We start from the raw sequence: 15,608 nt of genomic DNA, 5'->3' as shown, positions 1-15,608 counted from the left end.
CAGCATGAGCTCCTAATACTGCATCTGAGGAAGGCTGGCACTTGCCAACGTTTGATGAGTGGGTATGGTACTGTGTAGCAGCATCTGTCGCCCCACAATGCCCGTAGCTCATTCCCAGTGGCGACTGCACCCAAATCCCGTTTCATCTGCACGGAGAACTGGGAACGCCTGTAGATTCAGGTGCTGAGCTTGCTCCCCTTGAAAATGCTGGCCAAATGCCAGGGTGGAATTTCATCTCAAGTCTCGTGAGATCTGCTGTGGTTCTTCGAGCCCCAGTTCCCAGCGCAATGCGCTTCCCTTTCTGGCCCTCGTGACTGCAGAGATAAAGCCTAAAAACGTGACCGCGGTGCACCCCTAAAGGTCCAGAAACTGAAAGGCTGGTAATAAAACCTCCAAATGTTATTGATTTTAAAAATCGTGAGAGTGTCAAGCAAATCTCACGATCTTGGGGCGGGCTGTACTAAGAGTCTCACTGGCTGCAGCAGCAGCTGGCGCAGTCATCAGCCCCGTGTTTTGTCCAGCAGATGGCAAGGTCCTGAAGACTTTAAAAGCCTCCTCTTCCGCCATGACGCTATGGAGCTAGGAGCAAATAGCGAGAAAGTCTTCAGGGCGGACGCTGCCTTCAGGGTGCATTCGGCAGCTGGCACAGCAGGCTGGGCTTCTACCTGCAGATGTGTGCTGTGACACCATGGACCTGGGACCCAAAGCAGCTGCCTTGCCAAACCCATAAGTGACGTCCGATATCGCCCTTCTCCTGCCCCAAGGAGTTTAATTTTAGAGAGGGATAGAATGGCAAGTTGTAGGGAAGTATAAGCCCAGAAAAGGAGATTATATTTAAACAATCCCAATGACCTTGAGTAGGGAAAGCTCAGACAGGCTTCCAGAACCTGCTGCCAGTCCCCAGGACACGCGACAAAAGAAACTAAGCCTCAGAAGGGGGAAAAAAATAAAATAAAATAAGAGGCTTTCTTTAAACAGCCACTCATGTGCTGCACATATGTGGTGGCTTAATATAAAACTGGTCAACCTGATCCCTGCAAGATTGGCCTGATGCGATTTCTCTCCGTTGGCCCCCTGGCCAATGCGATAATCATGCCGGTCACTAGTTCAAGTTGGCACTTTAAAAACAGGCTCAGTTGTTGTTGCGGCCACTCCCGCTCAGCTGTTGAGTCTAGTAGAGCAGATTCTGCACGACACGCTTTGCAACCCGACATCTGGCTCACGAGTACACAAACACCGGGACTGCCACGGTTCCGATCCCGATCTTGCTAACCCTGATGGAACAGCAATGGAGTTATTCCCGATTCATAGCAATTAAGGGGGAGGTAAAACAGCAATGGATTGCTCTGCCTGCCTTGTTTCGGTGCGTTTTTGGACGGTGCCACTTTAAAAATGAAAAGAAACCCAGCTCAAACAAACACAGACATCACAGTCCAATCCTGAGAGGAGCTGGGCTCTTTCAACTCAGAGGGTGTTCACTGGACTGAGCGTAGAGCCCCACCAGGCAAGGCATTTCTTTGAAATTCACCCATCTGCCTTGGAGGCACAGCTACAGACTCAGCAGAGACCTTCAAATCTAGGAGCAGGCTCTGGGTGACTGGTTTAAGGAAAGCAGCAGCTGCCAGACACATTTGCTTTTCCGTCACCTTAAGACAGGCAAGCCCTTGATAGAGCCACTCACCCAGCCCTCTGGCTGTTGCGAAAGAATGAGTATACCGTAGATTGTCTCTCTGTCAGGATAGGAGAGCCTTAAAGAAGGCCCCACACCAATTGCACGGACGTGCTAATTTTCTGCTCTCTACTTCAATAGAGTTCAAATGGCTTTCTTCTCATTTCTGTTGAAAAGGGTTGGCACAAGTGGCACGGGCTTGGTATTTATATAGGAAGAGTGGGGTATGGATGGACGAATGGGTGAATGATAGATGGGAAATGCTAACTAGCGAAGGGGGAGACACGACTGAAACCGCTGTTCTGAAGTAGCTAGGTCCCCTGGAGACACAGGTTCAAACCCAAGCAGTGTTTACACAATCCCTTCTTGCATGCAGCCTACTGCACATGGCTCTTTCTGAGGAGAACCTGGGTTCTGATAGTGCCTCAATGGGTGCAGCATAGGAACCTAGACAGACCCTGCCCCCACTGGGAAAAACTCCCATAGGATTCAGAGCAAACAACCCCAAATACTCTGTGTGGATAAAGGAAAATTTTCCACAGAGGACTTGGCCAAAATCTCATGTACCCCCCCCCCCCCAAACACTGCCGTGCAGCAGGCAATGTGCTGGCTGGCATATGGGACCACAACAACATGACATGCTATAAACCCAAGAGTGTAGTTCTGTTTCAAATCAAAGCATGAGCGCTCCCATACCTTAGAGAGGAGGGAGAGTGTGCTAGCCTATGACTTGGAAGAGCCAAATTCAATGCCCTGCTTTACCACAGACTTAAGGCTGTGAGAACGGCCACACTGGGTAAGACCAATGGTCCATCTGGCCCAGGATTCTGTCTTCCAGTAGTGGCCAGTGCCAGATGGTTCAGAGGGAATGAACAGAACAGGGGAGTTATCAAGTGATCCATCCCCCGTTGTCCAGTCCCAGTTTCTGGTAGTTGAAGGTTTAGGGACACGCAAAGTGTGGGGTTGCATCCTTGACCATCTTTGCTTATAGCCATTGATGAACCTATCCTCTGTGAGCCTGTCTGAACTGAACAGTCCTGGCCTTTTTAATCTCCCCTCAAATGGAAGCTGTTCCATACCCCTAATCATTTTCATTGCCCTTCTGTGTACCTTTTCCATTTCTCATGTATCTTTTTTGAGGTGGGGGAGACCAGAATTGCACGCAGTATTCAAGAGGTGGGCATACCACAGATTTAAATAGTGGCATTATGATACTTTCTGTTCCATTATCTATCCTTTTCCTAATGGTTCCTAACCTAGTTTCCTTCTTTGGACTGCCACTGCACATTGAGCAGATGTTTTCAGAGCACTAGCCACGATGCCTTCAAGTTGTCTTTCTTGAGGGGCAACAGTTAATTTAGACCCCGTTATTTTGTATATAAATGTGCTTTACTTTGCATTTATCATCAACATTGAATTTCATCTGTCATTTTGTCACCCAATTTAGTGAGATCCCTTTGGAGTTAATTATCTTGAATAATTTTGTATCGTCACACTTCCCGTGTGACCTTGAGCAGCCTTAGTTTCTCTGTGCCTCCTCCCGATCTGTACAATAGGGACAATAGCGCGGCTCTACCTCACCAAGGTATTAGGAGGATAAATAAATTTATGGTTGTAGGGTGCACAGATACTACGGTAATTAAGGTCTATGCAAGATAGGCTGCTGGCAACCGTGAAGGCTTACTCATCGTTCTTGATTCGGCAGAAGAGATCTAAAAAACAAAAAAACCCAAACCAGGAAACAAACCCTTCTTAGAACCATGAGAAGGGCTTTTCTACAAAGCCCACCTTCATTCCAGACATACAGAGTGTGAACTCTACCGTGTACATGCTTGAAAATGAGCACTAATGAAAGAAAGGTTTAGAAAAGGCAGCTCTGTCTTATTGTGTGACTGTTTCACAGCAAGCTATCCCCTCTGTTTGGCAGGGACACTGGCTGTCAGGACCAGGGCCCACCGACATGTTGGAAAAAATGTCATGGATCCATACAAATGTTAGCAATGTTGGGATAGTTTTTGCAAAAATTCCCTAATGCAGATAAACCTATAGTAAATATATTAATGTGTCTCACACACACACACCTTTCTATGTACACATGCAACGTGTCTCCAACCCCAACCTGAGAACAGTTTCTTCTACCAGCTCTGCAAAAGTGACCTGACCTGTTCCTCACCCCCATATGGGCGCAGTCTTTACAAAGCTGGACATCTGTCAAGGCCCCAAATGCCCCATCTTAATCAATACATTCCTGGAAGATAGCTGGCTAGGTGAAGAAGCAGATGCTCGATAGGAGAAAGCCCATTACATAAGGTGCTTAAAGTCCTGCTGGTGACTAAGTAAAAGCATGTGAGCGAGGGTGCTTTGAAGATTGTCTCAGTGAAATTAGCTTTTATTCTGCCTTGGCTGCTCCAGTGCCCAAAGAGAAAGGCAATAGAGGGACCTTAGAGTATTAGCTCTCTGGTCAGTTCACATAATAAACAAACAATATTCTAATAGTCATTTTAGAAGCCTCTCAAGCGATGTTTCATAGATCACTCTATAAACTGGATCTGCCCAGGTTTTGGTCTAGTGCAAACTCCCCTCCAGCTACTAAATCTTTTATACAGACAGACATTTTGGTGCACAGAGGTGGAAAGCCCTTGCCCAAATTGCAAACTGAACTAGTAGAAGAGATGACCCTGTAGATAATAGCCCTATGGACTTTAGGATTTGGGATGCCTGCAGCACTGCACAGTTGTGGTTCTCAGATTAAGTAGCATTGCAGTAGGGTGAGGAATGATGGGGAGGGAGTGGACATGGCCTCCTGTTGTACATGGGAGGAGTCACAGACAAGGAACCTGTGGGAAGCTTGCTGTTACCACATTATATGTATATGGCATCCTGCTAAGAAATCTCCAGATTCCTTGTGCTGTCACAGTCAAGATTGGGCCAGACTCTCTTTGATCATGGTGATGCCCTGCCGTCCCACAGGCTGCAGATGGGATCAATCAGCAGCCCTCTGTTTGGAAAAGCAGGGGATTACTGAGTGGAGAGACGGTCTCATACCACTATTCACAACCTTTTGGAGAAGAGAGCTAGCGATGTGCCAAGGGAGGTCTCATCTGCTGGCTGACTACAGCCTCTTGAGAACATCAGCCAGGTACATTGCTTATGAAGGAGCCTCGTTTAGGATTAAAATTTGCCCAGTGCCTTGATGCCGTAAGTGGCACTTGGGCCATGTGCCAGTGCTTGGTGCTGGACTGAATTTAACCCCTACTGCAACCTTTCTGTGCTGTAAATAGAGGAGCTGCTTCATCTTCCCCACTGCAAAGCTAATGCTGAATGAAGGGAGCCGAGTGGAGAAGTCCACGCTGCTAGGGTCTGTTCTTCCAAGGACTGTGTGGTGACCTTGTGGGGAAGCTCCCGCCAAATGGCACAGTTGTCCTGACCTGTGGGGAAACCATGTGCTACGGAGTCCTGGAGAGAGGGCAGTAGTTCCCCCATGTTCCTCACAGCAATCCCCTGAGGCTACAGAGCTGGTGGCTCTCAAGGGAGTCCCATCCAGTTCTCCATGATGGGTAGGATGGCAACTGTAATATGGTCTTGAAGTTGGAGACCGAACAGGAATACACCATTCAAATGAAAGGTCTTTATGGGGAGACTGAGAGCTCCCGGTGCTGCTTTTCCACTCCCAAGCTAAAAATACACTGCACAAAAAACTACAGTACCCCCAGACAGCTGGGCAGGACAGTCAGTTACAAACTGGTCACAATCGGTCTGAACCACTCCACTCCCTGCAGCCTGACCTACACTCCAGGGAAAGGAATGCTGCAGAGAGAGATGGAGGCAAACTCTTTGCTCAGTGCACTTGTTCTTCCCGCTGAGTGCGATGTGTAGCCATCCACCATACGATAAAATTAACAGCTCAGCCTGTTCAGATACCAAAAATGTCCCTCAGGCCGGGGGGGGGGGGGGTGTCACACAGAAGCTGCAAGAAACCAGAAGAACCTGACACATGCACGGATTAGTACAACCATGAACCGATGGAGCGAGGCTCTTTCCCTGCCAGCCTACTTGCTCTGATCCCTTCGGGTACAATCCCTCTTGAGGGTTTAAAAACGAAACACAGCTCCCGTCAAATTCCATGCCCTCTACCTTGATCATAAAGATTTAATGGGCAACAAACTAAATGTTTCACAAGCAAACCCAACACTGATTGAAAAGAACCATGGTATTGCTAGACATTCCCAAAGCAGAATCGTTACAAATCAGACCTGCCAGCAGAACTGCCCTTCATACCATTGATCCTCCTGGAAGCCCTGCGGTGGGAGACGTGTTGGTTTAATGCAGAGGTCCCCAAACTGTGGGGCACGGAGGAACGTTCAGTCTGTGTTTCTCTCCCCCTTTCCTCCCTCCCCCGAGCTGCAGCCCTGCTCCTGGCCCCAGCTGGGAGGGCAGACAGGGACAAGGGGGAACATGACTCTGTAAAGTTTGGGGACTGCTGCTTTAATGCGATCTCTAGAGCCAGGCTCACCACCCCCTGTCTACAATAGGCTGCCAGTTATCAACACTAAAAACAGACTTCCAGGCTTGATTGACTAGAACCCCTGCTAGGGCAGAGCAGGGCCAGTTCAGACATGTCTCACAAGATAATGAGGCAGCCATCTTCTTCAATTACCTTTAAGTCTGAGACAAACATTGCAGGGAGTGAACCAAATAGCATCCTGCAGGATTTTTCTTACATCAAAGAAAACAAGCCAACGGTAGGGTCCATTTTAGAAAAAAAAACAAACAACAACTCATTTTCTTTTAAATGAAAAAAACAAAACAAAAAAATTTTTAAAAAAAAATTAAATTAAATTAAAAAAAAAGCCCACCACCAAACCATGGAAGTTCAAGCTGGAAAAGACCTATTAGATCAGTGATTCTCAGCCTGTCTACCCCAGGACCCTCTCCCTTTTTTTGCAGAGATTTACCCCTCATTTAATGCTAGGCAAAAGGCGGGGCAATCACACACCCCTCCCGACACCTGATCCACCCTCCTGGGGTTCACGACTCCCAGCTGAGAACTCCTGCATTGGACCATCCATACCAACTTCCAGTCCAGACAGGATTATCCCCTGTGTTTTCCTAGCACTTTGTCCAGTCTCATTGTCGAAGTATGTATCTTCCACCCTTTGGAGAACACGGCTCTCCCCACACATGGGCTTGGCTAAAGCTAGCCCCTCCCCGGAGCACTTAGCCATCAGATATCTCCTCAGCCTTTTGCCACAAAATTATCCAAGACAGAATAGCCCCATCCCAAAGCAGAGCTGCCTCAAACTAGCCAACTTACCCCATGGGGGGGGGGGAGGAGGAGGAAGGGGAAGAAAGAGAAATCACAGCAACTGGCTTCTACAAATTTGCTGACTTACCCCTCACAAAAATGTGCATTGTAGAGCGAAAATTGGAGGCTTCTATTCTCCACCTACCTCAGCGTCTGCTAGCCCGGCACCAAACAGCCCTCTCACGCTCCGCAGCATTACTGGCTCACTGTTATCCATGTTCACAGGAGTTTTAGCTGTTGCCCAACGCCATAAACAGTGCATTGTTATTACTGTAATCTCTTCCAGAGCTAAAGGATCTGACAGGCGGACATTATTCTGGTTTTAAATACAGGCGTTCACCGGCGGGGGTGAGGGGGGGACGGACAGCAATTCTAACACTGTGCCGCTTGAAAGCTCTCGATGGCTGGAGCTGTGTCAGTGAGCAAAAAATAGGGTTTGCGCTGGACTGGAGGAGTCAGCAAATATTTTAAAATTAGAACCGGGGCTCTATTTCTGACAGGAGAGCCCGGGAGTTTTTGTGCTTCACTGCACGGCAGCTTTATTTTTGGAGAAGGCCGATCAGAGTTTGGGGGTGGGGGGTGGACTAGCTGAAAATGCCTTCAAAGAAGGCTGGTTTTCCAAGTGCTACATCACAGATTAGCACAGTCACCAGGATGCTCCGGCAGCATTAGAACTGACAAGAGCATCTGAGCATTCACATAATGTAACAGGAGCACAAGCCCTTTAGTTGCTTGGGAGAGACAGTATGGTACAATGGGTACAGCACCAGGCTGGCAGCCAGAAAGCCCTGGGTTCTGTCACTCTGCCAATCTACTGGGTGCCCTGGAGCAAGTTACTTCACCTCTCTGGGCATCTGTTTTCCTTCCCACACTTTGGGTCTTCTCTATTTAGTTTAGACGCTCTTCAGGGCAGACACACTCTCTCGCCATGTGCTTACACAGTGCCTGATGCAATGGGGTCCCAATCTCTGTTCGAGTCACTAAGCTATGGCACGGAGGGTACATTTCTCAAAAGCATCAGTGGGATTCCGGGTAAAAAGTGTTAAAGCATTTAATTGACCTGAATGCCTAAATCCCTTTAGAAAGGGAGATTTAGGCACTTTGTAGCCAAAGTTATGTAAGCACTTTTGAAAGTTTTACCTAGGTACTTTTCATCAATGATTCCCAAAGCGTGTTACAAAAAGGAAATCCAGTCTCCAATTGTACAGAAGGGGAAACTGAGGCACAGAAAAGGAAATCTAGTCTCATTATCCCCATTTTACTGAAGAGGAAATGGAGGCACAGAAAAGGGAAGCGATTCACCCAAGGTCACAGAATCCATATCTCCTGACTCCCTATCCATTAGGCCATGCTGCCTGAGGACTCCCTCAGCTACTCTTCCCCAGCAACTCACAGGCATGGTGTTCTTTAGAACACTACAGGAAAACATCCCTAAAGATGTTACATAAACAAGAACACTGAGCCCTGCATAGCACCCTTCTTCTGACTGTTTTCAAAGCACTCTGCTCCAATGTGGATACATTTCAGGTTCTATAAAAACAAGTTCTTATGAAACCAGAGCCCAACAGAAATGGTCCCACGATTTGTGTACAATTTCTAGTAGCCAACTCATCACAAAACAGACAAACAACCCGCTGCACAGTTTACATCCCAGGCATTAAAGCCCCACCAGCCTATCAACTAAAGCTAAAACAGATTTCATTAACTGCTATTGTCCAAGCAGAGAGAAAAGGAGGATGAAAAACCACCACCACCAACGGCGAAAAGCCAACTAGGATTTGTACAATCCTGTCTTTGGTTTAAGAGAGTGTCTTTCCTTCCCCCGCCCCCCGCAACCTGCAGCTCCCAATTCGTTCCCATGAGCCCACACAAAAGTCAAAACACAGCAAAGTCTGTCCAGTATTTCCTGCGCAACGCATCTCAATGTTACCCAAACCGACTGCCGCTGCATGAGAAAACAAATAACCCTCGGCAATGAAACGGGATCAGAACTGAGGAAAAGGAGAATTGGGATCAAAAAGCAATTTAAATAAATGCTGCACAAGGCACCGGTATTTCTGATGGTGGGAGCAAGAGCCACCTGGTTTGTCTATTTCTAAGAGGATTGGAGACAGCAAGGGGGCTGTGAAGAACAGCATTAAGCAGTGAGAAAGTTTGCTCTTCTGGGCGTGGAGCAGACACATCTTTGCTCACCATTCTAGCAACCACGCAGATGACTTGAAATGCCCAGGATGGGGTGCAGAAGGTACTTCCCCACTCCTTTCTACAGGCACTGTAAAGAGGTTTTCAGTGAGTTCCTTAGGCAAAAAGAATTTCTGTGTAAGTTGCAGTTACTGCAGAAACCAAGGAACAACCTGGCAGTTCAGTCCCAGGAACAGACTGCACTGCTGCATCTAGGGCAGTAATCCCCTCCCCCACAAAAAAAAAAAAAAAATCTATGAGCTATCTATGACCCACCTACGTTCTACATAAAAACAGCAAGGCCCAGTCCTGAAGTCGTACTACTGGGCCAGGTTCTGCACTTTTAATAGCAATGTGAATCTGGAGGAACTCCACAAACACCAGCTCAACAAACCCCCCCGTTTTCACTCAATCTTTATTCCTGTTGGAGTCAAGGAAATCTTTTGCTAGAGAAAGGATTACGTGAAAGCTGAACTAGGACCTCGGGATTTGCCCGGGGCTGCCAAAACCAGGAAGAGAGTTCACTGCTTATTCATATGCATTGGATTATTATGAGATTTGCAATCACTGGGAATCAACATCAGGCTGTTCACTGGGTGCTGGGCGGTGTGTATGTTGCTGAGCGCTCCCAGGAACGGACCCCATGAAGCCAATGGCACTTACTCCTGTGAGCAAGTGCTCACTGACCTGTGTAAGATTTGCAGAGTCCAGCCTCAAGTGACGAACCTGATGTCAGTTTCCTGCAGTCATAAATTTCCCCATAATCCAGTGGATACAAATAAGCAGGTACGTTCTTGCCATTAACAGATAGAGCCAGCACTAGGATGGGAGGCTCACGGTCATAACTGGCTCGCTGCCAGCTTTTTTTTTTTTTTTTTGGGGCGGGGGGGGGGGGGGGAGGCTGTCGATTTTTAGCTGCCATGGGTTTCTGAAGTGTGGAGAATTAAATTATAAAGGATCCACACGCTCTTCTGGGGTCACACACCTCAGGCATGGTTTTCATGTGCTGAGCACCTGTAGCGCCTACTGACTTCAACTACAGCTGTGGGTGCTCAGCACCTCTGAAAGTCAGACCCAGGGAGTCTGGCTCTCCTCTGCCATGCAGGTGCAAGGCCTCACACTTTCAGTTTGACCCAGAGACTTTACCCACTAAGACAGGAATCCTTCTGGTATGTCCCAATCAAGGCTAGATGAGTGGGACAGTCTCTGCTCTCTTACATCAGTAGAGCTCTAGATCCACTGGGTCAAATTCTCTGCTGGTATAAATTGGCGTAGCCCCATGGCACAGCTCCAAAGGAAGGCAAAATTTACAGAGTATTTAACCCATGGAGCTCAGTAAAGCAGTTCCCAATGTACAGCAGCGTTGCCGAGAGCAGATTCCGTACAAAAACAAGGGGAAATAGCGCAGTTAAATATCAACCAGACAAAAGTGAGGAAGTTCTAGGATCCAACTGCAAACAGCTCCACCCACAAATGCTTATGCTCAACTAACTTTGTTAGTCTCTAAGGTGCCACAAGTACTCCTCGTTCTTTTTGCTGATACAGACTAACACGGCTACTTCTCTGAAACCAAACTCCACCGTTGAATCCCGTTCTTCTCTGCATTTACAGGAGAGACCCCCACAAGCCCAAGTCTGCCCTGGCGGGTATATTAATTGCAACATTATGATCTTTCAGTATACAAGATTATAACCTGAAGTCACCTTCCCAGCCTGTATCAGGTACAGAGGGGTTTCCAGCCCACTGCAGCCAGCAGTGTGAGGTGTAGGTGGACATCTGGCTTGTTTGGAGGGTGGTGTTTCTGAACTATACCAGGTGAATAGGTTAAGGGCAGTCCCTGGTCCAGAAGAGTAGTAGGTGGAAGAAGGGTGTGTCTGGTCCATAAACGTAGCAAGATATTAAGGTACCCAATCCATAGTAAGCACCTCCATCTTGTAGCTGGGGGGCAGATTTTCCCTGCTCCTCTGGATAGGGATGATGGGGAAAGAGGGACTTTAGGCAGGAGAGAAGAATCTTCTCTTCCCATTAGCAGTTGAGGGAGAGAGGACTTAGGAAGCGCAGACCCACCAGGCCTTTTACCGGAGCTGCTGCTGCCGCCCACGGAGCTGGAAACAAAACATGTTGCAAAACCTGTTTGATCTCCTCTCATTCAGATCTGAAGCAGGAAGAGACCAGGTACGCTTGCCAACATGTGATACAGAAGTTCCCGTGCTTCTTAAAGAGACAGTTATAATCTGGACTAGCGTATATATAGTTTTTCCAGATCAAGCACACGTCAAAGCCGCGTTCTGCAGCTCCAACCCAGACAACGTAGTATTGTTGTCTGAGACGAATAATTTTACAAAGGTGCATGCAAATCAACATTTGCAAAAAGCCCCTTGCTTTAAAATAACGTCAGGAGTCTGAATTAGACCAGCAGGCAGTCAGGAAATCCAGTACTGAAGAGGCAGGCATGCTCTGTACTGGTGGATTTGTCCCTTACCTGTACAACTTCTTTCTTTACATTGACGAGGTCTAACCAGTCATTGAATCTTGGGTAGCTGTTGAGCTCCACTGTCCGGTCATTCAGGGAGACGCTCAGCTTACACTGCCGCTGTCTGTTGATGTACCGGACCAGTTTCACCTGTTGGGATCCAGAAAGCAAAAATGGTTACAGTTGAAAGCTCTTTGAGGCAGGGACTCATTTTTTTGTTCTAGCACAATAGGTCCCGGTCCGACAGGGGCTCGTAGGTGTTACTGGATTGCAAATAAATAAGCCACCAACAACGACTAACCAGGCACTTCTGGGAGTCAATAGCGCTATTCCTTTACGCTGAACAGCACAGCGACAACTTGATTCCCCCTGTGGTTTCACTAGACAGGAGTGGGGCAGGAGATTTCCATTCCTGCATGACCCTTCTTTAAACCATCACGAAAAGACAGTTGCCGACAGCGGTTAACTTCACCCAAAATATACCACATACATAATGAGGAGTGATCCGTTGCCTTCTGTCTGAAAACTGTGCACACAGCTGGTCTACACTTCCCGAGGACTGGGTGTTCCTGTTGAGGTTACCTCATTCATTCTTTCCATGTGGTGGTTACACCCACTTACAGCATGTGGTCCACATTTAGACTTCCTAGCGTCTTCCTAGAACTCTGTACAGCACCCAGAATAATGGGGACATGCTCTGGTTGGGATCTCTGGCCTCGACTTCAAGACAAACAATTACTTAAAGAATAAAAATTATGTTGGACTCAAAACACCAAACGCTTCCAGTGCCTGACAATCTCAATTTTGCTACAAGAGTTGAAAGAACACAAAAGGAATATTAGTATTTGTGCCTTATGTATTTCCTAACATAAAATAAACCTCAAAAGAGATTTCTCATTGTTTCTATGTCACACATCCCCAGAGGGCAGACATAAGCTTCAAAGACTTCTAAACAAACACACCTCAAAGCAATTTAGTCTATCTGAATTTTATTAACCAAAACATGTCTACAGTAAAACACAAGAATTTTAGCATTTGAGGGAAGATCAGATTTATAATTAAAAGGAAAAACAAACATGCATTTCTTGTCCTCTTTAATGTCTCTTCTCAAGTTTCCACTGGAAATATTTTCTGTCTACATGTCTGCATGATGTAATGCAGTGACTTGCATACATAAAAATCAGAGAAGTTACAAATGGGAAAGATTTATTAGATCTATCTAATCCAGTGGTTTTCAACCTGTGGTCTCACAGACCCCACCCTGGTGGCCTAGGTTTAGGATTTCCAAAGGAGTCTGCACTGCCATTTGAAATTTTGTAGGGGTCCGCAAATGAGAAGGTTGAAAACCACTGATCTAATCCATCCCCAGAGAGAGGGGGTATCAAATACTAAATGGCAAACAGACACTATGCTTGATCTTCACTGAAAGGCTGGTGTACACTGCTGCCCTCTACAGAGCAGATTATTTCTGACCTGTCCACTGGTTTGGAAGGATATTGCCTCCTACTGACTGTCCTGAAGCAGACATGGACGTCCTAATGCTATTTTGGGGTCTCTTTGGTGACACAAATGATGGAGTTACTAGCATTTACAGTAGCGCCTGTTATGTGAGGAACTTTCCACACATTCAAGAAGGCGGTCTGAGGCGCTCATGATCTAAAGACAGGTGAGTAAGCAATAATACCTAGCTCTTATACAGCACTTTTCATCAACCAAACTCAAAAAGTGTTTTACAAAGGAGTTCAGTATCATTATTCCCATTTTCCAGATGGTAAAACTGAGGCACAGTGAAGTACAGTGACTTACCCCATGTCACCCCACAGGCCGGTGGCAGAGCTGGGAATAGAACCCAGGTCTCCTGGCTAGTGTGCTATCCACTAGGCAACACTGCCTCTCAGAGGAATAGGGGAAATGAAACATCAATAGGTGATAAAATAGAGGGGGCTTGATCCACAAGGTCTCTGGGCTCAAAGCCCTGGATTGGTTTAGTAGAACACACAATGTGCGATTACTGTGCACACACTGGGTGGCAACACACTAGAAAAACCCCTCACTACTTGAATGTGACTTGCTTGTAGTGCATTTACGACTATATTGCCCATTACTGCCTCTTCGGTAGGTGGCTGGAAAGCATGTGTTTTAGGACCAGTTCTCTGAAAGACAACTGTGGATTTCTGCATATGTACATGGCCAAAGCATGCGACACCGGGCTAGGAAGAGCCCGGTAAGCCATGCTCAGGATGGGGCTGCAATCCCTGGCCATAAACAACTCTGCTTGATAGTTCAGCAACAGTTGCAATGGCAAAGCAAAGGTGGCAGTCACGCAGTACTGGGATCTTTATCCAGACGTGCATGGCTGTAGCTTCCAAACTGAACCGTTCATCATACGAGTGAATAACCGTGGAGTGGGTCACTAGAAGGTGGGCGCACTTGAGTCAATGTGAGACAAGTATCAGGAGATAGGAGAATCATTAGCAGGCAGAACAATATCTTGGGCTGCAATCGTTAGATTGGACAGAGATAGCACAGTCCAGTGGGTAGAATGCTGCACTAAAATTGAGAAGAGGTTAGGGTTCTAATCCCAGGTCAGCTTCTGAGTGACTTTATGCAAGTTGCTTTGCTCCCAACCACCAGTTTGGGCTTGTCTCGTCTATTTAGACTATAAACTCTTTAGGACAAGGGGCTTTTTATTTTAATTTTTTTTTTAATTGTATGTGTACCGCTCCTAGCACAAGCATCATCTGAAACAATACAGGATAGGTTTCATCTAAGCTGGCAGCATTCTGGCAACAGAGCCATCTAAAGAATAAAGCAGTCTTAAAATAGCAAGCAGCCACTGGGAATGCACAGCAGACCTGCATTCCTGGATTATGCTTTCCCGTAAACTAGCTGCTGGTTTATTTTACCAGTAATCTGACTACGCACAGTTATCTGGTGTAAATGCGGGGTTTCACTGCCCACACACACACACCCCTACTTCAAGTCAGAAAGTAGCAGCCTTGTGAAATTTAAGGGTTTTTTTGGTTTGTTTTTTAAATTTCTGGTTGCAGTTTCATGCAACTGAGAGTGATACTGCACGCGGTGACCCCAGAGATAGCAGTCTCAGATACGTTACTCCCCGGATAGCATGTTGTGCAGATGGGAGCTGCAGTATCCTAAAAAATAAAACCAAATGCAACCACAATTTTGCAAGATGACGTCCAGCACACGGGGCCTGATTTTCAGAAGGGCCGACGAGGACCCAGAACTCCCACTGGAGCAAACGGAGTACTCAGAACCTTTGCAAGGAAGGTTGTGACCTCTGAATGTAACTTTGGAACACTAGACCCACTGAAAGTGGCTTTTGAAATCCTGCTCTCTGCCTCAACCCCCATTCTGTAAGACTGGGATGATAATTCCGGTCTTGCCCTGATCCTACAAAAAGAACATGGAGTGGACCCGTGTTCACATGATGCTGTGTGTAAGTCAGTGGGGCGCCATGTGGACATAGGGGTCTGCTTGCATAGGTCTCTTTCCAGGATCAGGTCATTTGATTCTAAGCTTCGTGTTGGCAAAGGCCTGTCTTACTGTGCGTTTGTACAGTGGCTGCACAATGGAGCCCCCGACTTGTACTCTCTACCCTAACACATCTAAACAACAATGATCCTGATACAAATGACCCAGCAGTTATGTATTTCTGGGACAGAGACACCCACTACTTAGCAAGGAAAGCACTGGCAAAATGTTTAAATGGGCAAGAAGCGCAAGCCAGACGTGACCAAGCATCAACTAATCCCGTTATGGGACGAAACCTTGGCCGTACTGAAGTCACTGGCCGTTTTACCATTCACATCAGTAAAGCCAGAATTCCCCTGCCCCTGGTTTTTAAAAGGGAGATGAATTCTGTTTAGTTCAGGCATGGTCGTTTTTCAGAGCTTTAGACTGAAACAGAGAAACAGGACTCAGCTAAAAGGTGTTGGGGTGGTGGCTTTATTAAAGGT

The 15,608-nt window shown here is 46.9% G+C and overlaps 1 protein-coding gene across 1 annotated transcript in view; it reads right to left on the bottom strand.

The window, feature by feature from the left end:
- The window catches only part of KSR1 (kinase suppressor of ras 1), a 112,910-nt gene that overhangs the window by 42,716 nt on the left and 54,586 nt on the right, over positions 1–15,608 (bottom strand). Inside the window, exon 2 of the mRNA XM_073315658.1 lies at positions 11,638–11,778. Within this exon, the coding sequence (XP_073171759.1) occupies positions 11,638–11,778 (141 nt within the window). The remainder of the gene's footprint in view (positions 1–11,637; positions 11,779–15,608) is intronic.

The sequence above is a fragment of the Lepidochelys kempii genome, chromosome 17, assembly GCF_965140265.1.
Source record: "Lepidochelys kempii isolate rLepKem1 chromosome 17, rLepKem1.hap2, whole genome shotgun sequence".
NCBI lineage: Eukaryota > Metazoa > Chordata > Testudines > Cheloniidae > Lepidochelys > Lepidochelys kempii.
This window is presented reverse-complemented; position numbering and strand designations above follow the sequence as displayed.